General features: G+C 43.9%; 1 protein-coding gene across 1 annotated transcript in view; it reads left to right on the top strand.

The window, feature by feature from the left end:
* The window catches only part of LOC138662160 (histo-blood group ABO system transferase-like), a 46,390-nt gene that overhangs the window by 8,841 nt on the left and 10,768 nt on the right, over positions 1–26,781 (top strand). The window contains exons 3-4 of the mRNA XM_069747367.1: positions 1,371–1,442; positions 3,470–3,505. Coding sequence (XP_069603468.1) covers positions 1,371–1,442; positions 3,470–3,505 — 108 coding nt within the window. The remainder of the gene's footprint in view (positions 1–1,370; positions 1,443–3,469; positions 3,506–26,781) is intronic.

The raw sequence follows: 26,781 nt of genomic DNA on the forward strand, positions 1-26,781 counted from the left end.
ATCTTGTCTCCAGCGTACTATACTTAAATCATCTCAAAACCTCTAAGATCTGCTCTTTTATGCAGGGCTGCTCACAAAATTCACCATTTTCTGATGTGCTCTTCATACCTGTTTGCTAGAACTGGATCTAATGCATCAAGCTGCCAGACAGCCATGAGCCACAATTCATGTGACTGCGAACCACATGTGGCTCCTGAGCAACAGGTTGGGGACCCCTGCTCTAGTGGATAGGAAGGACATTGTCTTTCCTCCCTTACACATAAAACTTGTATTGATGAAGCAGTTCATCAAAGCTCTCAATCACAGTGCAGAATGCTTTAACTATATATGTTCAACTTTTCCTGGTCTTAGTGAAGAGAAAAAAAAGGCTGGAATATTTGATGGACCTCAAATAAGAACAATTATGAGAGACGCAAATTTTATCACATCAATGAATGAGACAGAAGAAAGAGCTTGGAATGCATTTTGTAATGTGGTGCAGAAATTTCTAGGGAATAAGAAAGCAGACAACTATGAAGAGATTGTGGAAGAGCTACTAATGAGTCTGCAAAATCTTGGATGTAGAATGAGTATCAAGATTCACTATTTACACAGCCATTTGGACTTTTTTCCAGAGAACGTTGGGGATGTGAGCGAGGAACAAGGGGAGCGTTTTCATCAGTACAATAAAACAATGGAAGAACGGTATCAAGGCCGGTGGGACTCACATATGATGGCTGACTATTGCTGGAGCTTGATGAGACGCAACCCAGAAGTTGTGCATCACAGATCAGCCAAGAAAAGAAAGTTCAAATAACTGCCACTTGTAATTCATCCATGTGCTATATATATATGTGTGTGCTTTTATATTTTGTAGTTTAATTCTGTAAGTATATTTGATTTGCTGTACATAGACTTTGTAATCTCTGTTATTCCTTGATTAAAAATATACAAAATGTAGTACCGAAAATCATGTGTTTTTATCATAAAACATTAGGAGTAATTTTCATCAAAAATTGAAAATATCTCGAAATCATGATGTGATAGCCAAAAACGGAGTTCATATTCGTAGTCAGCAGCCAAAATTGACTTAAAATATGTCTTAAAACCTTTTGCCAGAAAAATTGCGTTGACCAGTGTAATCAATGGCTCTACAGTATACATAAATGATGCTACCATATCATACACATGACTAATGCCACCACAGAGTACATAAATACTACACTGATAGCAGCATTATCAGAATACCTCCATTACCTCCTAGTCAGCAAAGTGCCCCCTGTACGAAGCTGAGAGGAACGTGTTATGCGCTCAGTAGGGATGAACTGTAAGGAGCTTCTGCTCCATCTCAGGCCGTAACATAATATTTAATATCTCCTGTCTCCACACAGGGGCAGCGCCATGACCTTCTCCACTGGTTCGTCCTTACTACAAGACCTTTATAAAAACAATGCTATCCAAAGGTAAACTCTGTTACATCAGTAGTAACTCGCTAATTAAAGAAAAGTCCATGTGACGGTGGGGGCTGCCGACTGAGATCAATTTGAGGTCTGTCCACTGAACAGCGGATGGCGACAATGAGGGCCCCTAACTGTGCCTGATATGGGGGCCGTTGACTGAACTCCATGTGGTGGCCATCGACTTAGCGGCAAATAGTCTAGTACAGACAGGGGTGGGCAATTAATTTTGCCATGGGGCCGCATGAGAAATTGAGATGGTTTTAGAGGGCCGGACTAATATAATTAACTCATTTTTACCCAATAGTATACATATGTCATATGCTATCTTTTCATATAAAAAAACAGTATGTTAAACAATGCAAAGATTTACAATACAAAGAAAATATGGAAGACATACTTATATCATTATTTAATGATGAGATGATGAACTGCAACGAGCTTGTTCACTGTAGAAAACTGTAGAAAACTTGCTGTTGTAGATCAAGATATGTTAGTTTTTTAGCCAGGAAAACAAGGATACAGCCATGTATAGCTATGGAAAAAAATAAACATATCTGGTATCGCTGTATATGAAATTGTCAACTATCGGCCAGGTGGGGGTGTGGATGCAGGAAAAAATAGTATTTAGTACCCCTCTATCACATAGTAAAAGTGCCCCATCTGTGCCCTCATACCCCACTGTGCCTCCATATAGAAAATAGAACACCTATGTCCCTGCATATAGGGATCAGACCCCTCTGTGCCTCTAGCAATCCCCCCGTCCCCCTCCCCAGTATGTGATGTCACCATTTTAGGTAGTATTCCCCATGTAGCACCCAATATGTAATATCCCTTAATGTAGCCATCCCTTGTAAGTAATCCCCATTGGTAGCAATCCCGCCTCCCCCCCTCCCCAGTATGTGATATCCCCCACTTTAGGTAGTATTCTCCATGTAGCCCCCAATATGTAGTATCCCTTAATGTAGCCATCCCTTGTAGGTGATCCCCACTGATAGCAATCCCCCCCTGCCCTGCCCCCCCCAGTATGTGATAGCCGCGGCAGCCCCATGTAGTAGCCCCCCTCCCTCACACTCCCCAGCAACACAGGGACCCCCTCTCCCCCCGACCGCGTGGATACTCACCCTCACCCGAAAGGAGACCGCCAGCCAGCAACTTTCACCGCAGCACATCCCGCGCGGCGCTGGAGTGATGTACGCACGTGACGTACAGGACCGATGCGGAGCTCAGCCTCTTGTGACCGGTGGCACAATGCTGCCTCCGGTCACAAGAATGATTGACACAGCCGGGAGCCAATGGCTAATGATGCTGTGTCAATCACATCCTGACCCTGGAACTATATGCGCTGCAAGCGCATACAGTTCCGACAGCGTGTGGATGAGCTCGGGGCCTTCACTCCAGCGGTCCTCCTCAGAAGCGTCTGGCGGCTGGCCGAGCGGTGCCGGGGGCGGCTGTCAAAGGTGACAGCTAGCTGGCGGGCCGTTTAAAATCATCAGGCGGGCCGGATGCGGCCCGCGGGCCGCATCTTGCCCAGGTCTGTTCTAGTAGCTTTTCTACATCACATACAGCATCTGTGAAGGAGGCCTCATGGACATTACTAGGACAGTGTTTGTATTAAAGTTGGAAGTTTAATCTTGGAAGATGTTGGGTTAAGTTCTCGGAGACCTGAGTGTCACAAGCGCGTTTCCAGGGCAGTTGGAGGCTTTGCAGTATTGTAGTTTCTGCTGAATGTTTTCGGTCTGAATCAGACACATCGTTCCCAAGGACAAATTTTTGAAAAATGTTCTTGTCTCTATAAGGGAAGTCTACTGGCGGTTGCCAAAGAAGCACTTCCCGAGAAAAGAGCAAAGGAGAAACTTACCTATTCCATAGGAGGAGATGTCAGATGTGTGTTTCCGCTTGATCAATACTTGTTTCTTCACATGTGTGAATTCCTTACATGGGGGCACTGACTTTTACATGGCCAGGGATGGAAGTTATTTCCATGATTTTATTAATATTAGGCGCTGATTAACCAATCCACTCTTTTACAGGATGCTATATGAGAAGCCGGACGCCTTGAAGCCTCCGTGAGTATCTCCATCAACTGAATGTATACAGTATATCTTTTTCACTCCTGTCTAACCTCTTGCAAAGTCATAATTCTTTCAAAAATAGAAGTGTTAACAGTTTAATTTTTTAATTTGCAAAATGAAAAGTTATGTAGTTACATAGTTAAAGGTTGAACAAAGACCTAGGTCCATCAGTTTCAACTTTTCTCCACCAATTATACATTTAGTCACTAATTTGAATAGAACCCATAATATTATTGGTACTGAGGAAATCGTCCAGTCCTTTTTTCAAATCTGTTTAGTGTCTGCCATTATTACCTCTAGTGGTAGAGCATTCCAGTCTGACTGCTGTAACTGTAAAGAACCCTTTCCTATTTAGCTACCGGAATCGCCTTTCTTCCACGTGTAATGAGTGCCCCCTGGTCCTTAGTATGGTCCTTGGAAGAAATAAGTCATGTTCCAGTGTTTTGTATTGGCCACACATATATTTATACATGTAAATGAGATCTCCTCTGAGGAGTCTTTTTTTCTAAGCTAAACAAGCCCAATTTTTCCAACCTCTTCTCATATGACAGGCCTCCATCCCTTGTAATAATCTAGTTGACGCCTTTGAACTGACTCTATCTTCTATATATCCTTTTTTAAATGTGGCGCCCAAAACTGTATCCCATATTCTAGATGTGGTCTTACAAGTGATTTATAGAGAGGTAGCAATATATTGGGATTATGGGATACTTTCTTTCAATACACCCTAAAATCTTGTTTGCGTTTGCGGCTGCTGCTTGGCAATGAGTACTGCTGCTCAGCTTACTTGTAACCACAATACCCAAGTCCTTCTTCTGTTCTGTAGTCCCGAGTATACTCCCATTTAATGTATATGCAGCAATAGGATTACTCCGTCCCAGGTGAATTACTCTACATTTATCTACATTAAATCTGGTTTGCCCTTTCAAGCATCTTATCCAGATCATATTGCAATATTGTAATGTCAAGGTCAGATTTTAGTATCCTACATAGTTTGGTGTCGTTAGCAAAGACTGGTACTTTACTCTCAATCTCATCCACAAGGACATTAATAAAGAGGTTAAAAAGAATCGGTCTTAGTACAGATCGTTGCGGTCACAGGGCACCTATTTGCCTGGAGAACATGGCAGGGCTCCTATATGGTATGGAGAACATGAGGGGGGAAGCACGGTATGGACGGCATGTGGGGGGGAGCATAGTATGGAGAACATGGGGGGAGGAATAGTATGGAGTACATGATGGTGTGAAGCACGGCATGGAGAACACTTGACTAATTTACATGAATTTAAATCTCCTGGTCCAGATGAATTACATCCTAGGGTACTGAGGGAAACTCAGAGGAAATTGCAGAACAACTAGCCAGAATCTTTGAAAAATCCTGGAGAACAGGGGGAAGTCCCAGAAGTTTGGAGAAGGGCAAATGTTGTCCCTATCTTCAAAAAAGGAAAGAAGATGGAACCAGGAAATTACAGGCCAGGAGCCTTACTTCTATCCCAGGAAAGATGTTTGAACAAATTATTAAACAGCATGTATGCAAGTACTTGAATAAGAACACAGAGCTGGAAGGGACATCAAGGGACATCATGTCCAACCCCCTGCTCAATGCAGGATTCACTAAACCATCTCAGACAGATGTCTGACCAGCCTCAGTTTGAAGACTTCCATTGAAGGAGAACTGTGACGACATTGGATAATTCAGATTAAATATAGTCTTATTATTTCAGTAGGCCCAGGGACATGAGCTAGAGTTCATGCGAGAATGATTGGTGACTCTTATTGTTATTGAATTATTGTTCACTGGCTGCATTTGTTGACTGGCTGCTGATTAGCTATTGTATCTGTCCTAGTATTGCAGTCCTAGTATTGTTCTGCTATCTTTGGGAAACAAAGGCACAATGTTTGAATTTTTGTTAATATGTTGACCCATTGGTGCTCTGCAATATGAAGGACAATCTATGCATGTTGTTTGAACACTCCAGCAGTGAAAGATGGCCTCCTACTACCTTCCACCAAGCCTGTGGTGGAATGACTGAATGAGAAGTTGTGACTTGTAATGTAGACTCCAAGAACACAGGCAGATCCTCTTTTCTCATAGAAGTCATGGCATGATCACTCTAATTGAAGAAATACAGAGCTGCCTCATTGATCATCACTGAACACTCAAAGTCGTTTAGAGAATCCAGGTTGGGACAGTCGGGTCACCTGGCCTCATACATCAATGGACTGTCAGCTTCCTAAGCTTGTCATTACCTCCTCACTGTGGGGGGCATGCAAAAAGCAGGGAGCCACTAGTTTGGGGTATTTGGCACTGAACACAGCTCTAATCCAGGTGAGTCAGCGGAAGGATGAGACTGTAATTTGCACCATCTTGGGTATTTGCTGGGACTGTTGTGTATGCTATTGTGCGTTGTGGGTCAACAAATTATTGCCACACTTTTTACCTCACACTGTGTGGTCTGACTAGTGTTCTACCAAAGGGGAGAGAGAGTGGGCAATCAGTGGTATGAGCCCTGGTCCATGCTGTCTTTCTAAAAACAGCTGAGCCAGCAGACGAGAGCACCCACTCATCCCCGAGTCTCCACAACCACCTCTTTTGATAGCCTGTTCCACTCATTGATCACACTCACTGTGAAAAAGTTTTTTTCTAATATCTAATCTGCATCTTGTCTCTCTGTTTAATTTCATTGTTTTTTGTATTTCCATGTGCAAATAAGAATAAAGATGACCCCTCTACACTGTGACATCCCTTCAGATATTGGTAGACCGCTATTAAAAAACAAACCACAAAAAAAATACAGTAGAATCCTAGACCACGAGAAAACCTAAGAAAACAAGGATCGCTAAAACATAACTTTTATTACAAATAAGTAAAAAGATCTATTTTCATAAACAATACAACAATACAAAAACCACAAGGTATGTACCTATTGGGCCCTAGGAGGTCGCTATATTCCAAGCTACCTAACAGTGGGGGTAGGCAACCTAATTTACTGCGATAGGCGCCCCCACTCCTCATTGGCTCACCCTCAAAAATCCCTAGAGATCCCTATAATACAGGAGTCCTGGTAAAGCCTAGGAGGTCCCTATCGGGAAAAACTACCTGGCAGTGGAGGTAGGCACCCTAATGTGAAACGGTAGGCGCCCCCACTCAGCGTCGACTGACCCTAGGGTCCTTCAAAATTCCCTACAATGGGGATAGAGAATGCAGAAAATGTCCCAATACACCCTGGCTCCCAGAAAAACAACCAAAACCATATGAAATAAAGAAGAAAATAATAAAAAAAATAAAGAAAAAATATTTCTCAAATATCACAGATGTAATGTAATGGAAAAGTTGTTTTCACCATAGATAAGTGATGTACCAGACATACATGAGACAAAAAATAACCCAAGACAATATTAATAAGAATACAAATAAAAAAAATACAATAAATCTAATATTGTTCGGGTAACCAGGATGCAATAAATTTAATATTGTCCCAATAGCTCCATACAGTGTTCTCAGGAAATGGAGAATAGTTAATGAATACCACAATATAAAGGTGCATGGTATAATGTTTGTCGTCTCCTAGATCAACATAACGGAGCCCTTTAAATATCTGTACTTACAGTATAAGACACAATCATCCCTCCCAACATAGAGGAAGTAGACATCCACCAGTATTAGTACTCCTAAATTAATTGTGGTGTTTCATCCAAACACCCAGAAGACACAATTGTATGGAGTCAGAAAATGAATAAAGCGCTAATCAGCAAATACTCCAAACCATGCCCAGCAGGATGTAATAGATATAATATTGTCCAAACAAAACCATACAATATTCCCAAAATATGGGACTTAATTGATAAATAGCACAAAGTTTAAAGTACATGGTGCAATGCAAGTCATCTCCTATACCGACATAAAAGAACCCTTTAGCCGTCAGTACTATAATATAGGACACAATCATCCCTTTAAAGCATATCCACCAGCATCAGTACTCATCTGTTAGTTGTGGTGTATCATCTTGACACCCAAGAGGCACAATTGTATGGATTGAGATGATGAATAGAGCGCTAGTCAGCAGGCTCCCCGAAACAATACCCGATATTATAATGAACCAACCACAGAAAGTGGCGTAACAGTGCGTACAAGGTTAGAATAAACCATAAAATAGCGCAAAGCGTATGTATAAAGAAACCATAATTGATCAATATTAAACAGCAGCGTTATTAAACAAAAGTAGACCATAAATACTAGGTAACGCCATACACGCATAGAAAATGTATAAATATAGAATTTAACCAGAGCCATGAAAGTCTTCACACACTTAAAACGTGTATATATATGAAATCTCACCAAAAACAATGAAAAGCAATATATGTATATATATATATATATATATATATATATATATATCTATTCACATGAAACAACACTGGGGTAATGAATAAAAGTACCAAAAACGAAGTAAGTAACCACAGCAGAACAAAAGGACAACAAAGGCATGAAAAAATATGAAAAAAGAGCTTAATCAATAAATCATCAAGAAGATGTGATGAAAGATTATATAAACAGTATAAATATACCAGGCAAAACCAAAGTTTCATAAAACAGAACAAAACAAGCGGCTAAATAAAGTTAGTAAAGGTCAATTGTTCATTGAGACCAAGAGGACTCATGGATCTCAGTATATAAATCCACCTCGTTTCACATTGTATTATTTTCTTGTCCCAATCACCTAATCTGACTGAAGGGGGGATAACCTTAATAACCTTAAACAGTAGAGAACCAAAATCACCTCCATGTTCAGTGTTAATGTGACACGCAATAGGTGTGTCTCTGTCATGCCTAATATCCCCACGGTGCTCGCTGATACGGAGCCGCAGTTCACGTTTGGTCTTCCCCACGTAATCCTTGGGGCAAGAGCATGTGCAGAGATACACTACCCCTACAGTTCTGTAATTAGCGAACTGTCTCATAAGGAACGTCCTGTTGGTCACTGAACTTTTTAAGGTACTTGAGACCCCCACTGTTATGATCCGGTGACCTTGGAACAGCATGAGAACTTTCACTGGAGAAGGTGGGCACTATACTGACCGCAATCCTGAACTTAACACCGCAACTAGAAGTGGCCGTGGAGTGTACCTAACAATCCTAGACACCTCGTCACAGCCGGAGGACTAAATACCCCTAAAGATGGAAATAGGAATACTATCTTGCCTCAGAGCAGATCCCCAAAGGATAGACAGCCCCCCACAAATATTGGCGGTGAGTCGGAGAGGAAAAAACATACACAGGCAGAAAAACAGGATTTAGCACAGGAGGCCACTCTAGCTAAATAGGACAGGATAGGACAGAGTTCTGTGCAGTCAGTATTAAAACCCTTCAAAAATATCCACAGCAGAATATACAAAAACTTCCTACATCTAACTAAAGATGTAGGAGCGTATATCTGCAACTCCAGTGAATCCTACAATCAGAGCAGGAATACAAACAAAAACAAGCACACAACAGTGTGCCACAGACACAAAAAACCAAACGCTTATTTTTGCTGAATTTGGCAGCTAGCAGGAGAAGTCAGAAAGTCATCCAACACTTCACAAGGAACATTGACAACTGGCAAGGGCTAATGAATCCTGCACACTTAAATATCCCAGTCAGAACCGCAATTAGCAGATACACCAGGCCAGGACTGTGACTCAGAGACAACTGCATTCCCACCTACAACCACTGGAGGGAACCCAAGAGCAGAATTCACAACACCCCACATGTTTGCAAAAAGAGCAGTTTCCACATCTAAATGTACCCGTGGACCTATTGGTCAGCCAAGTACCTTGTTTCTTTGGGGAGACAAAAAGACTTTGGACAACATTATCCTTGATTGATTTCCCTCTTCTGTATGTAATTGACGGATGTGAAGAGATAAAACCGCCAACGTCAGGGTCAGATTTAAGTATCTGCCAATGCCTCTTAAAGATGTCCAATACTCTTCTGGACTGGTCGTCAAAAGTACCAATAAGACGTGTGATGGATGTCGAGTCGGTCTTGACCTTTGGTACCAATAATGATGTTCTATTTGATTCCAATGCAGCACCATAGGTGGAGTTGATCACGTCATCAGGATAGCCCCTGTCCCTAAAGCGATATCTAAGTTCAGATGATTTTGATCTAAAATCGCTAAGGGATGAGCAGTTTCTCCGTAATCGAAGAAACTGCCCCTTTGGGGTCCCTCGTTTCAGCGGAAACGGGTGATGGCTCTCCCGTCTCAAAAGGCTTTGGTTTACGATAGATGGTTGTGCTGAGAGAGCCATCCTTGAGTCTTTTTATGGAGACATCAAGAAAAGTGATAATGTCACCACCTACCTCATAGGTAAAAAACAGACCTTCCAGAGTGGTATTAAGGTACTGTAGGAAGTTAGAAAAGGAACTAGCATCACCCCTTCAGAGGACGAGGATATCATCAATATATCGGCCCCAGAAAATAATTCTGGGGCTCCACATGTCATCCCCGTCCCTGAAGACAAATATGTCTTCCCACCAGCCCAGGAGCAAATTAGCATAAGTGGGAACACAAGGGCTCCCCATTGCTGTGCCCCTGAGCTGGTGGTAATATTTGCCGCTGAAAAGAAAATAATTCTGTTTTAGTACAAAATCAAGAAGTTCAAGTAAGAAGGCATTGTGTGGTACAAAGTGGGTACCCCTACTACTCAGAAAGTATTTTATGGCCCTAAGACCATCCTGATGTCAGATGCTACTGTACAATGCCTCCACATCAATGGAGGCAATGATTGTGTCCGATTTCACCACAATTCCCTCCAATTTAGTTAAGAGGTCACTTGTGTCCCTGATGTAAGATGGAAGGGCCTCACATAAGGTCTTAGTACCTTATCCAAGTAGATACTTGAATTCTGAGAGAGGGCATCCACCCCTGACACAATAGGGCATCCCTATAAAGGGCTAATGCCCTTATGGATCTTGGGTAGGGCGTAAAAGGTTGATACAGTCAGGAATTTGGGTAGAAGAAAATTGTATTCATTTCTGGAGATAAGTCTAGACTCAAGGGCCCGTACTAGGATTGCTTTCAGCTCAGAGGTGTAACCCACAGTGGGATCACTCCTAAGAGTCTCATATGATAGTCTGTCCGACAAAATTAAGTTACACACCTCCACATACTGAAAATGATCCATAATAATGATGTTCCCGCCTTTGTCAGAAGGCTTAATAACAATAGAATTGTTATTTTTAAGATCATTTAAAGATCTCCTCTCAGCTTGTGTCAGATTAGGATGAGTAGAGTCTAGCACCAGAATGATATTATTGATCTCATCTGTAACTAGTTTCTGGAAGATCTCAATGCTCCCATAGTAACTGCATGGTGGCATTCTTTTACTAGTTGGTTTCAAATCCGAAAAACGACCCTCACCAACTACCCTATCCCCTTCCTCACTCAGTTCCGTAAACGTCTCAAGATCAGCCAAATCATCAATTGAGATGCCCAACTGTTGGCATCTCTGTATGTCATTTTTCTGAAAAAAAAAGTCTCCATTTAAGTTTTTTCGTGAATAGGTTCAAATCCTTGATCCAAGTAAAAGGATCAAATCTCATTGTGGGAACAAGCGTAAGACCTTTACTAAGCACCCGCTTCTCCGTATCAGTCAGACAGTAAGAAGACACGTTTATAATCTGATTTTTGTCTCTCTCAGCAGACATCCTCATTTCTGCTGATTGTTGGGATTCCGATTCCGTAGATGGTACATAATTCCCCCCCCCCCCCGTTCCTCTAAAAAAAGGAAGATGAGGAAGTAGAGGGTTGGTACCCCATTTCTGATCCATGAGCTTGCCATCTTCGCCCACCTCGCCTACCACGATTTTTTGGTCTTGAAAATTGTTTCGCCAAAATCCCCCTCGGTGATCGGGTGCATCCTTCTCTTGTATATTAGCTATGCCAATTCTGACACATTTCGTTCTACCATTTTTGGTGTGTCTTTTCCAACTTGGAATGCGTTGTGTGCTTCATTCGTACAGGCGACGCTAGTTCCGGCTATTACCATGTCATTTCCGGTAGGCCGGTCTTCACTTGGCGCGTTCAGCTCTCTTACTTCCGGGAGTCTTACATGGGTAATGGCTGTGCTTTATTGATGGCACCATTATAAAAAGGAGAATAGTAAGTGTTTTTCCACAGCTCTCATTACATATATTACTGCTGAACCCCTGATGAACCCCCAGTAATATCTATGGGGGGGAAATGCGTCGGGCATTGTTTCGGTGAGCCTGCTGACTAGCGCTCTATTCATCATCTCAATCCATACACACGTGCCTCTTGGGTGTCAAGATGATACACCACAACTAACAGATGGGTACTGATGCTTTAAAGGGATGATTGTGTCCTATATTATAGTACTGACGGCTAAAGGGTTCCTTTATGTCGGTATAGGAGATGACTTGCATTGCACCTTGCACTTTAAACTTTGTGGTATTTATCAATTAAGTCCCATATTTTGGGAATATTGTATGGTTTTGTTTGGACAATATTATATCTATTACATCCTGCTGGGCATGGTTTGGAGTGTTTGCTGATTAGCCAGGGGTGGATTAAGGGTAGCCAGGGCCCCGGGCTGTTCAGACACTGTGGACCCCCCCGGTCATGTGACGAAGGGTCATGTGACAGGGGTCATGTGACGGGGGTCATGTGACAGGGGTCATTATATACCTGAACCAGATTATTCCAGAAAAATGGCCGGGCCCTACTCTACTGTAACCTATTAAATATTTGTTAAAATCTGCAATACAATTTAGGTATATTTTGACCAATAATATCACATACAAGGAACAAATACCACCGCACCATAACCAGACCACAAATTACAACCACAGTGATCGAATAATATCACATACAAGGAACAAATACCACCGCACCATGTCAAGACCACATATTACCACCACTTGGTGACTGTTGTGAATTCCGTTCTGGAGCTCCCTCCTGTGGTTGCTAATGGTATTTTTGTGAGTTCTGCCCTTGGGCTCCCTCTGGTGGTTTCGAGTGGAACTGCTGCTCCTTTAGGTAGCTGTAGCAGCTGCCTTCACTAATCGCCTTGCCTGGGTTTGTTATTTAAACCTGCTCTGGGCTTTAGTCCATGCCTGCTGTCAATGTTCTTGGTTGGATTTGGTTCTCTCCTTGGAATTCTCATATGGCCAGTCCTTGTCTGCAAAAAATAAGTTTTTGCTAGTTTTTGTTTGTCCATTTGTTTGGACTCTATTGCTTTGCAAATATGTCTCTTTTTGTCCAGCTTGTCACTATGTGTTATTCAGGCTAGCTGGAAGCTCTGGGAAAGCAGATTTGCCCCTCCACACTGTGAGTCGGTGTGGAGTTCATTTTTGTAAACTCTGCGTGGATTTTGTAGTTTTTTATACTGACCGCACAGTATCCTTTTCTCTCTGTCTATCTAGTTTAGTATTGGCCTCCTTTGCTGAATTCTGATTTCATTTCTGTGTACGTCATTTCCCTCTCCATCCACAGTGAATATTTGTGGGGGGCTATCTTTCCTTTTGGGGGTTTTCTCTGAGGCAAGATAGCTTTCTATTTCCTTCTTTAGGGGTAGTTATTTCTTAGGCTGTGAAGAGGTGTCTAGAGAGAGTCAGAAACATCCCACGGCTATTTCTAGTGTTGTTGTTAGGATTAGGGACTGCGGTCAGTAGAGATACCACCTTCTCAGAGCTCGCTCCATGTTGCGTTTTAGCCACCAGGTCATATCAGTGTGGCCTCTTAACCACCAGGTCATAACAGTACAGCAGGCCAGAAATTAATTAAATGCATCTCAAAAGAAGGAAAAGAAAGTTCTGAACCATTTTTTTTTTCTGTGCTCTGTTCTTTTTTTTTTCCTCTTGATATCTGGGTGGTGCTGGATATATGCTCTGGCATGGAGGTTCAGAGTTTGTTTTCTCGTGTGGATCAACTTGCTGCAAGAGTCCAGAGTATCCAAGATTATATTGTCCAGACTCCAGCTCTAGAGCCTAGAATTCCTACTCCTGATTTGTTTTTTGGGGACAGATCCAAGTTTTTGAACTTTAAAAATAGCTGCAAATTGTTTTTTGCTTTGAAACCCCGTTGTTCTGGTGATCCCATTCAGCAAGTAAAAATCATCATATCCTTACTGCGTGGTGATCCTCAAGACTGGGCTTTTGCTCTTGAAACAGGGAATCCGGCATTGTTGAGTGTGGATGCATTTTTTCAAGCGCCCGGATTGTTGTATGACTAACCTAATTCAGTAGAGCATGCTGAGAAAACACTGTTGGCCCTGTGTCAGGGTCAAGAAGCGGCAGAGTTATACTGCCAGAAATTTAGAAAATGGTCTGTGCTCACTAAGTGGAATGAAGAGGCTCTGGCTGCTATTTTCAGAAAAGGTCTTTCTGAAACCCTTAAAGATGTTATGGTGGGCTTTCCTACGCCTACCGGTTTGAGCGAATCTATGTTTCTGGCCATTCAGATTGATCGGCGCTTGCGTGAGCGCAAAGCTGTGCACCATATGGCAGTGTCCTCTGAGCAAAGTCCTGACTCTATGCAATGTGATAGGATTTTGACTAGAGCAGAAAGACAGAAATTCAGACGTCAGAATGGCCTGTGTTTTTACTGTGGTGATTCTGCTCATGCTATTTCTGATTGCCCTAAGTGTACTAGGAGGGTTCCTGGGTCTGTTACCATTAGTACTGTACAGCCTAAATTTCTCTTGTCTGTTACCCTGATTTGCTCATTGTCGTCCTTTTCTGTTATGGCATTTGTGGATTCTGGCGCTGCCCTGAACTTAATGGACTTAGAGTTTGCCAAGCGCTGTGGTTTTTCCTTGGAGCCTTTGCAGAGTCCTATTCCCTTAAGGGGGATTGATGCTACGCCATTGGCCAGGAATAAACCTCAGTATTGGACTCAGTTAACCATGTACATGGCTCCAGCACATCAGGAAAATATTCGCTTTTTGGTGTTGCATAATTTGCATGATGTTGTTGTGCTGGGTTTTCCATGGTTACAGGTACATAACCCAGTGCTGGATTGGAGATCTATGTCTGTAACTGGTTGGGGTTGTCAGGGGATACATAGTGATATTCCTTTGATGTCCATTTCCTCGTCCCCTTCTTCTGAAGTTCCTGAGTTTTTGTCGGATTTCCAGGATGTATTTGATGAGCCCAAGTCCAGTTCCCTGCCTCCTCATAGGGACTGCGATTGTGCCATTAATTTGATTCCTGGCTGTAGGTTCCCTAAGGGCCGACTTTTCAATCTGTCTGTGCCAGAGCATGCCGCTATGCGGAGTTATGTAAAGGAGTCCTTGGAGAAGGGGCATATTCGCCCGTCTTCGTCACCGTTGGGAGCGGGATTTTTTTTTGTTGCCAAGAAGGATGGCTCCTTGAGACCCTGTATAGATTATCGCCTTCTCAATAAGATCACTGTCAAATTCCAGTACCCTTTACCTTTACTTTCTGATTTGTTTGCTCGGATTCAGGGTGCCAGTTGGTTTACTAAAATCAACCTTCGAGGGGCGTATAATCTCGTGCGTATTAAACAAGGTGATGAATGGAAAACAGCATTTAATACGCCCGAAGGACATTTTGAATATCTTGTGATGCCATTCGGGCTCTCTAATGCTCCATCGGTATTTCAGTCCTTTATGCATGATATCTTCCGGAATTATCTGGATAAATTCATGATTGTGTATTTGGATGATATTTTGGTTTTCTCCGATGATTGGGAGTCTCATGTAAAGCAGGTTAGGATGGTGTTTCAGGTCCTTCGTGCTAATGCGTTGTTTATGAAGGGGTCTAAGTGCCTCTTTGGAGTTCAGAAGGTTTCTTTTTTGGGTTTCATTTTTTCCCCCTCGGCTATTGAAATGGACCCTGTTAAAGTCCAGGCCATTCATGATTGGACTCAACCAACATCTGTAAAGAGCCTTCAGAAATTTTTGGGCTTTGCCAATTTTTATCGCCGCTTTATTGCTAATTTTTCTAGTGTGGTGAAGCCTCTGACCGATTTGACGAGGAAGGGCGCTGATGTGGTGAATTGGTCCTCTGCGGCTGTTGAGGCCTTTCAGGAGCTTAAACGTCGTTTTACTTCTGCCCCTGTGTTGCGTCAGCCAGATGTTTCTCTCCCTTTTCAGGTTGAGGTTGATGCTTCTGAGATTGGGGCAGGGGCCGTTTTGTCTCAGAGAAATTCTGATGGCTCTTTGATGAAACCATGTGCTTTCTTCTCCAGAAAGTTTTCCCCTGCTGAGCGTAATTATGATGTCGGCAATCGGGAGTTGTTGGCTATGAAGTGGGCATTTGAGGAGTGGCGACATTGGCTTGAGGGAGCCAAGCATCACGTGGTGGTCTTGACTGATCACAAGAATCTGATTTACCTCGAGTCTGCTAAGCGGTTGAATCCTAGACAGGCTCGGTGGTCTCTGTTTTTCTCACGTTTTGATTTTGTGGTCTCGTATATTCCGGGTTCTAAGAATGTGAAGGCTGATGCCCTTTCTATGAGTTTTTTGCCTGATTCTCCAGGAGTTCTTGAGCCGCCTGGGATCCTCAAGGAGGGGGTGATTCTTTCTGCCATCTCCCCTGATTTGCGGCGGGTACTTCAGGAGTTTCAGGCTGATAAACCTGACCGCTGTCCTGTGGAGAAATTGTTTGTTCCTGATAGATGGACTAGTAGGGTAATTTCTGAGGTTCATTGTTTGGTGTTGGCTGGTCACCCTGGGATTTTCGGTACCAGAGATTTAGTGGCTATGTCCTTTTGTTGGCCTTCCTTGTCGCGGGATGTGCGTTCGTTTGTGCAGTCCTGTGGGACCTGTGCTCGGGCTAAGCCTTGCTGTTCCCGTGCCAGCGGGTTGCTTTTGCCTTTGCCTATTCCTGAGAGGCCCTGGACGCATATTTCCATGGATTTTATTTCTGATCCTCCTGTCTCTCAGAAGATGTCTGTCATCTGGGTGGTTTGTGACCGGTTTTCTAAGATGGTCCATTTGGTGCCGTTGCCTAAGTTGCCTTCCTCCTCTGATTTGGTTCCATTATTTTTTCAGCATGTGGTTCGTTTGCATGGTATTCCGGAGAATATTGTGTCTGACAGAGGTTCCCAGTTCGTTTCTAGGTTTTGGCGGTCCTTTTGTGCTAGAATGGGCATTGATTTGTCTTTTTCTTCAGCATTCCATCCTCAGACAAATGGCCAAACGGAGCAAACCAATCAGACCTTGGAAACCTATTTGAGATGCTTCGTGTCTGCTGATCAGGATGATTGGGTGACCTTATTGCCGTTGGCCGAGTTTGCCCTTAATAATCGGGCTAGTTCTGCTATCTTGGTTTCGCCTTTCTTTTGTAACTTTGGTTTTCATCCTCGTTTTTCTTCAGGGCAGCTTGAGCCTTCTGACTGTCCTGGTGTGGATTCCGTGGTGGACAGGTTGCAGCAAATTTGGACTCATGGTGGACAATTTGATGTTGTCTCAGGAAAAGGCTCAACGTTTTGCTAACCGTCGTCGGTGTGTTGGTCCCCGGCTTCGTGTTGGTGATTTGGTCTGGTTGTCTTCTCGTCATGTTCCTATGAAGGTTTCTTCCCCTAAGTTCAAGCCTCGCTTTATTGGGCCCTATAAGATTTCTGAAATTATCAATCCAGTGTCTTTTCGTTTGGCCCTTCCAGCTTCCTTTTCCATTCATAATGTGTTCCATAGATCCTTGTTGCGGAGATATGTGGTACCTATGGTTCCCTCCGTTGATCCTCCTGCTCCGGTGTTGGTTGAGGGGGAATTGGAATATGTGGTGGAGAAGATTTTGGATTCTCATTTTTCGAGGCGGAAGCTTCAGTATCTGGTCAAGTGGAAGGGTTATGGCCAGGAGGATAATTCTTGGGTTGTTGCCTCCGATGTTCATGCTGCCGATTTGGTTTGTGCTTTCCATTTGGCTCGTCCTGATCGGCCTGGGAGCTCTGGTGAGGGTTCAGTGACCCCTCCTCAAGGGGGGGGTACTGTTGTGAATTCCGTTCTGGAGCTCCCTCCTGTGGTTGCTAATGGTATTTTTGTGAGTTCTGCTCTTGGGCTCCCTCTGGTGGTTTCGAGTGGAACTGCTGCTCCTTTAGGTAGCTGTAGCAGCTGCCTTCACTAATCGCCTTGCCTGGGTTTGTTATTTAAACCTGCTCTGGGCTTTAGTCCATGCCTGCTGTCAATGTTCTTGGTTGGATTTGGTTCTCTCCTTGGAATTCTCATATGGCCAGTCCTTGTCTGCAAAAAATAAGTTTTTGCTAGTTTTTGTTTGTCCATTTGTTTGGACTCTATTGCTTTACAAATATGTCTCTTTTTGTCCAGCTTGTCACTATGTGTTATTCAGGCTAGCTGGAAGCTCTGGGAAAGCAGATTTGCCCCTCCACACCGTGAGTCAGTGTGGAGTTCATTTTTTTAAACTCTGCGTGGATTTTGTAGTTTTTTATACTGACCGCACAGTATCCTTTTCTCTCTGTCTATCTAGTTTAGTATTGGCCTCCTTTGCTGAATTCTGATTTCATTTCTGTGTACGTCATTTCCCTCTCCATTCACAGTCAATATTTGTGGGGGGCTATCTTTCCTTTTGGGGGTTTTCTCTGAGGCAAGATAGCTTTCTATTTCCTTCTTTAGGGGTAGTTATTTCTTAGGCTGTGAAGAGGCGTCTAGGGAGAGTCAGGAACATCCCACGGCTATTTCTAGTGTTGTTGTTAGGATTAGGGACTGCGGTCAGTAGAGATACCACATTCACAGAGCTCGCTCCATGTTGCGTTTTAGCCACCAGGTCATATCAGTGTGGCCTCTTAACCACCAGGTCATAACAGGTGACCAAATAGCACATACAAGGGACAAATACCACAACACCATTTCCAGACCACATATTACCACCACATAGTGACTGAATACTACAATACTGATCAGTAATAAAAAAAAACAACACAATACTATCACCATAAGTGCCAGTATTCACAAGAGATCTGTACTTAGTATGCAGTGTCTGTGTAGAGGTAATACAGGGATCACTGGTGGTATTATACACAGGAGCTCTGTATATAATGTATAGGTAATACAGTGATCACTGGTGACATTGTACACAGGACCTCTGTATATAGTATACAGTGTATAGTGTCAGTGTATAGGTAACACTGACTCACCAGTGACGTCTCTAGGTGAAGTCCTTCATCTTTCATCTAGCACAGATCGCCATCAGTTCTTCCAGTCAGGACTCGTTTCTGCAGGAAATAACACAGTTATCTCGAGCTCCGCTTGCAGAACACATTACTTAATTTTTCACAACTTCTACATTACACCACATGAAGAAAAAAAGGCGATATAGTGTCACTCTGCACAGTAACAGGACCACCCCCCATTTAAAACAGTGTCCTCAAAAAATAAAATAAATACATCACTGCAGTAATAATATCCCTTAATTAGCCCCTATGGTAATAATATTCCCCACCCTGGCCCCGTTCATCTCATTCCTGGCTCGAACCATATGTTCTCGCATCCTGCCCTCATGATTATCCATTCTACCCCATATGATCTCCCCATCCTGCCCCATCTGTCTCCATCCTGCCCCATGATCCAATCCTGCCCCATGTTTTTCATTCTGCCCCATGTCTCCAATCATGCCCGTATCTACATTCTGCCCATGCCTCCAGTCCTGTCCCCAGTGTGTCCAGCAATCTGCCCCAGTGTGTCCAGCATATTACCCCTAGTATGTCCAGCATATTACCCCCAGTGTGTCCAGCAATCTGCCCCAGTATGTCCAGCATATTGCCCCAGTGTCCAGCAATCTGCCCCAGTGTGTCCAGCATGGCCTCCAGACAGTGTATCCAGCAATCTGCCCCAGTGTCTGACTCCAGCATATTGCCCCCAGTGTGTCCAGCAATCTGCCCCAGTGTGTCCAGCAATCTGCCCCAGTGTGTCCAGCATATTACCCCCAGTGTGTCCAGCAATCTGCCCCAGTATGTCCAGCATATTGCCCCAGTGTGTCCAGCATTGCCCCCAGACAGTGTGTCCAGCAATCTTCCCCAGTATGTCAAGCATATTGCCCCAGTGTATCCAGCATTTCCCCCAGACAGTGTGTCCAGCAATCTGCCCCAGTGTGTCCAGCATTGCCCCCAGACAGTGTGGCCAGCAATCTTCCCCAGTATGTCCAGCATATTGCCCCAGTGTGTCCAGATTTGCCCCCAGACAGTGTGTTCAACAATCTGCCCCAGTATGTCCAGCATTGCCCCCAGTGTGTCCAGCAATCTGCCCCAATATGTCCAGCATATTGCACCAGAGTGTCTAGCATTGCCCCCACAGTGTGTCCAGCAATCTGCCTGTTGTGAATTCTGTGATCAAGCTCCCTCCTGTGGTCACAAGTGGTACTGCGGCTTCTGAGTTTCCTTCCTCAGGTGATGAGGTTAAGTCGTTAGGTGCTGCTCTATTTAACTCCACCTAGTGCTTTGATCCTGGCCTCCAGTCAATGTTCTAGTATTGGTCTTGCTTCCTCCTGGATCGTTCCTGTGGCCTGTCTGCTCAGCATAAGCTAAGTTCTGCTTGTGTTACTTTTGTTGCTATATTTTCTGTCCAGCTTGCTTTAATTTGTTTTTCTTGCTTGCTGGAAGCTCTGAGACGCAGAGGGAGCACCTCCGTACCGTTAGTCGGTGCGGAGGGTCTTTTTGCCCCTCTGCGTGGTTGTTTGTAGGTTTTTGTGTTGACCGCAAAGCTATCTTTCCTATCCTCGGTCTATTCAGTAAGTCGGGCCTCGCTTTGCTAAATCTATTTCATCTCTGTGTTTGTACTTTCGTCTTAACTCACAGTCATTATATGTGGGGGGCTGCCTTTTCCTTTGGGGAATTTCTCTGAGGCAAGATAGGCTTATTTTTCTATATTCAGGCCTAGCTAGTTTCTCAGGCTGTGCCGAGTTGCATAGGGAGCGTTAGGCGCAATCCACGGCTACCTCTAGTGTGGTGTGATAGGATTAGGGATTGCGGTCAGCAGAGTTCCCACGTCTCAGAGCTCGTCCTATGTTTTTTGCTTATTGTCAGGTCACCTTGTGTGCTCTGAACTTCAATGTCCATTGTGGTCCTGAATTACCTATTCATAACAGTACTGGAGGCCCAAAGTACTATGCTTCTCAATAGAGGGAAAAAAAGAAGTTCTGAGACCATTTTTTTTTCTTTGCACTGTGTTTTGCCTTTTTTTTCCCCTAGACATTTGGGTGGTTCAGGACACAGGTGTGGTGATGGACATTAAAGGTCTGTCTTCATGTGTGGATCTTCTCACTGCAAGATTACAAAATATTCAAGACTTTGTGGCTCAGAATTCTATGTTAGAACCAAGAATTCCTATTCCTGATTAGTTTTCTGGAGATAGAGCTAAATTTCTGAGTTTCAAAAATAATTGCAAACTGTTTCTGGCGTTGAAACCTCGCTCCTTTGGTGACCCAGTTCAACAAGTTAAGATCATTATTTCTTTATTACGTGGCGACCCTCAAGACTGGGCATTTTCCCTTGCGCCAGGAGATCCTGCATTATGTAATATTGATGCGTTTTTTCTGGCGCTCGGATTACTGTACGATGAACCTAACTCAGTGGATCAGGCAGAGAAAAATTTGCTGGCTCTGTGTCAGGGTCAGGATGAGATAGAGATTTATTGTCAGAAGTTTAGAAAGTGGTCTGTGCTCACTCAAAGGAATGAATGTGAAAAAAAACTGAAAATGTAGGCCCCTTAAAAAATAGTGAGGAAAGAATGGCTGTAGATGACGAGGAAAAAGCTAACATATTAAACACCTTCTTCTCCACGGTATTCACGGTGGAAAATGAAATGCTAGGTGAAATCCCAAGAAACAACGAAAACCCTATATTAAGGGTCACCAATCTCACCCAAGAAGAGGTGCAAAACCGGCTAAATAAGATTAAAATAGATAAATCTCCGGGTCTGGATGGCATACACCCACGAGTACTAAGAGAACTAAGTAATGTAATAGATAAACCATTATTTCTTATTTTTAGGGACTCTATAGCGACAGGGTCTGTTCTGCAGGATTGGCGCATAGCAAATGTGGTGCCAATATTCAAAAAGGGCTCTAAAAGTGAACCTGGAAATTATAGGCCAGTAAGTCTAACCTCTATTGTTGGTAAAATATTTGAAGGGTTTCTGAGGGATGTTATTCTGGATTATCTCAATGAGAATAACTGTTTAACTCCATATCAGCATGGGTTTATGAGAAATCGCTCCTGTCAAACCAATCTAATCAGTTTTTATGAAGAGGTAAGCTATAGGCTGGACCACGGTGAGTCATTGGACGTGGTATATCTCGATTTTTCCAAAGCGTTTGATACCGTGCCGCACAAGAGGTTGGTACACAAAATGAGAATACTTGGTCTGGGGGAAATTGTGTGTAAATGGGTTAGTAACTGGCTTAGTGATAGAAAGCAGAGGGTGGTTATAAATGGTATAGTCTCTAACTGGGTCGCTGTGACCAGTGGGGTACCGCAGGGGTCGGTATTGGGACCTGTTCTCTTCAACATATTCATTAATGATCTGGTAGAAGGTTTACACAGTAAAATATCGATATTTGCAGATGATACAAAACTATGTAAAGCAGTTAATACAAGAGAAGATAGTATTCTGCTACAGATGGATCTGGATAAGTTGGAAACTTGGGCTGAAAGGTGGCAGATGAGGTTTAACAATGATAAATGTAAGGTTATACACATGGGAAGAAGGAATCAATGTCACCATTACACACTGAATGGGAAACCACTGGGTAAATCTGACAGGGAGAAGGACTTGGGGATCCTAGTTAATGATAAACTTACCTGGAGCAGCCAGTGCCAGGCAGCAGCTGCCAAGGCAAACAGGATCATGGGGTGCATTAAAAGAGGTCTGGATACACATGATGAGAGCATTATACTGCCTCTGTACAAATCCCTAGTTAGACCGCACATGGAGTACTGTGTCCAGTTTTGGGCACCGGTGCTCAGGAAGGATATAATGGAACTAGAGAGAGTACAGAGGAGGGCAACAAAATTAATAAAGGGGATGGGAGAACTACAATACCCAGATAGATTAGCGAAATTAGGATTATTTAGTCTAGAAAAAAGACGACTGAGGGGCGATCTAATAACCATGTATAAGTATATAAGGGGACAATACAAATATCTCGCTGAGGATCTGTTTATACCAAGGAAGGTGACGGGCACAAGGGGGCATTCTTTGCGTCTGGAGGAGAGAAGGTTTTTCCACCAACATAGAAGAGGATTCTTTACTGTTAGGGCAGTGAGAATCTGGAATTGCTTGCCTGAGGAGGTGGTGATGGCGAACTCAGTCGAGGGGTTCAAGAGAGGCCTGGATGTCTTCCTGGAGCAGAACAATATTGTATCATACAATTATTAGGTTCTGTAGAAGGACGTAGATCTGGGGATTTATTATGATGGAATATAGGCTGAACTGGATGGACAAATGTCTTTTTTCGGCCTTACTAACTATGTTACTATGTTACTATGTTAATGTGCTTTGGCAGCAATCTTCAGAAAGGGTCTCTCTGAAGCCCTTAAGGATGTCATGGTGGGATTTCCTATGCCTGCTGGTCTGAATGAGTCTATGTATCAACCACAGTCGGATCCTTCAGACGGAACCTGAAAACTCATCTCTTCAGGAAAGCCTACAGCCTGCACTGACACCGCTGCTGCCTCATCACCAACGAAGCTACCGCCTCACCAACACCGGAGCTACCGCCTCACCAACACCGGAGCTCCTGCAACCCTCAACCTACTGTCTCCTTCCCCATAATCCTGTAGAATGTAAGCCCGCAAGGGCAGGGTCCTCGCCCCCTGTATCAGTCCGTCATTGTTAGTTTGTTTACTGTATGTGATATTTGTAACTTGTATGTAACCCCTTCTCATGTACAGCACCATGGAATCAATGGTGCTATATAAATAAATAAATAATAATAATAATAATAATAATTTGGCCATTCAGATCGGTCGACGCTTGCGTGAGCGTAAATCTGTGCACCATTTGGCGGTATTATCTGAGCATAAACCTGAGCCTATGCAGTGCGATAGGACTTTGACCAGAGCTGAAAGGCAGGAACACAGACGTCAGAATAGGCTGTGTTTCTACTGTGGTGATTCCACTCATGCTATCTCCGATTGTCCTAAGCGCACTAAGCGGTTCGCTAAGTCTGCCACCATTGGTACGGTACAGTCGAAATTTCTTTTGTCCGTGACTTTGATCTGCTCTTTGTCTTCCTATTCTGTCATGGCATTTGTGGATTCAGGCGCTGCCCTGAATTTGATGGACTTGGGAGTTTGCTAGGCGCTGTGGGTTTGTCTTGGAGCCCTTGCAGTGTCTTATTCCATTGAGAGGAATTGATGCTACGCCTTTGGCAAAGAATAAGCCTCAGTATTGGACCCAGCTGACCATGTGCATGGCTCCTGCGCACCAGGAGGATATTCGCTTTCTGGTGTTGCAAAATCTGCATGATGTGGTCGTGTTGGAGTTGCCATGGCTACAAGTCCATAACCCAGTATTGGATTGGAAATCAATGTCTGTGTCCAGCTGGGGTTGTCAGGGGGTACATGGTGATGTTCCATTTCTGTCTATCTCATCCTCCACCCCTTCTGAGGTCCTAGAGTTCTTGTCTGATTACCGGGATGTATTCGATGAGCCCAAGTCCAATGCCCTACCTCCGCATAGGGATTGTGATTGTGCTATCGAGTTGATTCCTGGTAGTAAGTTTCCTAAGGGTTGACTGTTTAATTTATCTGTACCTGAGCACGCCGCTATGCGGAGTTATGTAAAAGAATCTTTAGAGAAGGGTCATATTCGCCCGTCGTCATCGCCATTGGGAGCAGGGTTCTTTTTTGTGGCCAAGAAGGATGGTTCGCTGAGACCTTGTATTGATTCTTCTAAATAAAATCACTGTCAAATTTCAGTACCCCTTGCCGCTGCTATCTGATTTGTTTGCTCGGATTAAGGGGGCTAGTTGGTTCACCAAGATAGATCTTCGTGGTGCATATAATCTTGTGCGTATTAAACGGGGCGATGAATGGAAAACTGCATTTAATACGCCCGAGGGCCATTTTGAGTACCTAGTTATGCCATTCGGACTTGCCAATGCTCCATCGGTATTTCAGTCCTTTATGCATGACATCTTCCGAGAGTACCTGGATAAATTCCTGATTGTATACTTGGATGATATTTTGGTCTTCTCGGATGATTGGGAGTCTCATGTGAAGCAGGTCAGAATGGTGTTCCAGGTCCTGCGTGCTAATTCTTTGTTTGTGAAGGGATCAAAGTGTCTCTTTGGTGTTCAGAAGGTTTCATTTTTGGGGTTCATTTTTTCCCCTTCTACTATCGAGATGGACCCTGTTAAGGTCCAGGCCATTTATGATTGGACTCAGCCGACATCTCTGAAGAGTCTGCAAAAGTTCCTTGGTTTTGCTAATTTTTATCGTCGCTTCATCTGTAATTTCTCTAGTATTGCTAAACCATTGACCGATTTGACCAAGAAGGGTGCTGATGTGGTCAATTGGTCTTCTGCTGCTGTGGAAGCTTTTCAAGAGTTAAAGCGTCGTTTTTCTTCTGCCCCTGTGTTGTGTCAACCAGATGTTTCGCTTCCGTTCCAGGTTGAGGTTGATGCTTCTGAAATTGGAGCGGGGGCTGTTTTGTCGCAAAGAGGTGCTGATTGCTCGGTGATGAAGCCATGCGCCTTCTTTTCCAGGAAGTTTTCGCCTGCTGAGCGAAATTATGATGTTGGCAATCGAGAGTTGCTGGCCATGAAGTGGGCATTCGAGGAGTGGCGTCATTGGCTTGAAGGAGCTAAGCATCGTGTGGTGGCCTTGACTGATCACAAGAACTTGACTTATCTCGAGTCTGCCAAACGGTTGAATCCTAGACAGGCTCGTTGGTCGCTGTTTTTCTCCCGTTTTGACTTTGTGGTTTCGTACCTTCCGGGCTCTAAAAATGTGAAGGCGGATGCCCTGTCTAGGAGTTTTGTGCCCGACTCTCCGGGTTTGCCTGAGCCGGCGGGTATTCTCAAAGAGGGAGTAATTGTGTCTACCATCTCCCCTGATTTGCGGCGGGTGCTGCAAAAATTTCAGGCTAATAAACCTGATCGTTGCCCAGCGGAGAAACTGTTTGTCCCTGATAGGTGGACGAATAAAGTTATCTCTGAGGTTCATTGTTCGGTGTTGGCTGGTCATCCTGGAATCTTTGGTACCAGAGATTTAGTGGCTAGATCCTTTTGGTGGCCGTCTCTGTCGTGGGATGTGCGTTCTTTTGTGCAGTCCTGTGGGATTTGTGCTCGGGCTAAGCCCTGCTGTTCTCGTGCCAGTGGGTTACTTTTGCCCTTGCCGGTCCCGAAGAGGCCTTGGACACATATCTCTATGGATTTTATTTCGGATCTCCCCGTCTCTCAAAAAATGTCGGTCACTTGGGTAGTTTGTGATCGCTTCACTAAGATGGTCCATTTGGTACCCTTGTCTAAATTGCCTTCCTCCTCTGATTTGGTGCCGTTGTTCTTCCAGCATGTGGTTCGTTTACATGGCATTCCAGAGAACATCGTTTCTGACAGAGGTTCCCAGTTTGTTTCGAGGTTTTGGCGAGCATTTTGTGCTAGGATGGGCATTGATTTGTCTTTTTCCTCGGCTTTCCATCCTCAGACAAATGGCCAAACTGAACGAACCAATCAGACCTTGGAAACATATCTGAGATGTTTTGTTTCTGCTGATCAGGATGATTGGGTGTCCTTTTTGCCATTGGCTGAGTTCGCTCTTAATAATCGGGCCAGCTCGGCTACCTTGGTTTCACCGTTTTTCTGCAATTCTGGGTTCCATCCTCGTTTCTCTTCAGGGCAGGTTGAGTCTTCGGACTGTCCTGGTGTGGATACTGTGGTGGACAGGTTGCAGCGGATTTGGACTCATGTAGTGGACAATTTGACCTTGTCCCAGGAGAAGGCTCAACGTTTCGCTAATCGCAGACGCTGTGTGGGTCCCCGACATCGTGTTGGGGATTTGGTTTGGTTGTCATCTCGTTATATTCCTATGAAGGTTTCCTCTCCTAAGTTTAAGCCTCGTTTCATTGGTCCGTATAGGATTTCTGAGGTTCTTAATCCTGTGTCTTTTCGTTTGACCCTTCCTGATACTTTTTCCATCCATAACGTATTCCATAGGTCATTGTTGCGGAGATACGTGGCACCTATGGTTCCATCTGTTGATCCTCCTGCCCCGGTTTTGGTGGAGGGGGAGTTGGAGTATATAGTGGAGAAGATTTTGGATTCTCGTGTTTCGAGACGGAAACTC

The sequence above is a fragment of the Ranitomeya imitator genome, chromosome 2 (genome assembly GCF_032444005.1).
Source record: "Ranitomeya imitator isolate aRanImi1 chromosome 2, aRanImi1.pri, whole genome shotgun sequence".
Lineage (NCBI taxonomy): Eukaryota > Metazoa > Chordata > Amphibia > Anura > Dendrobatidae > Ranitomeya > Ranitomeya imitator.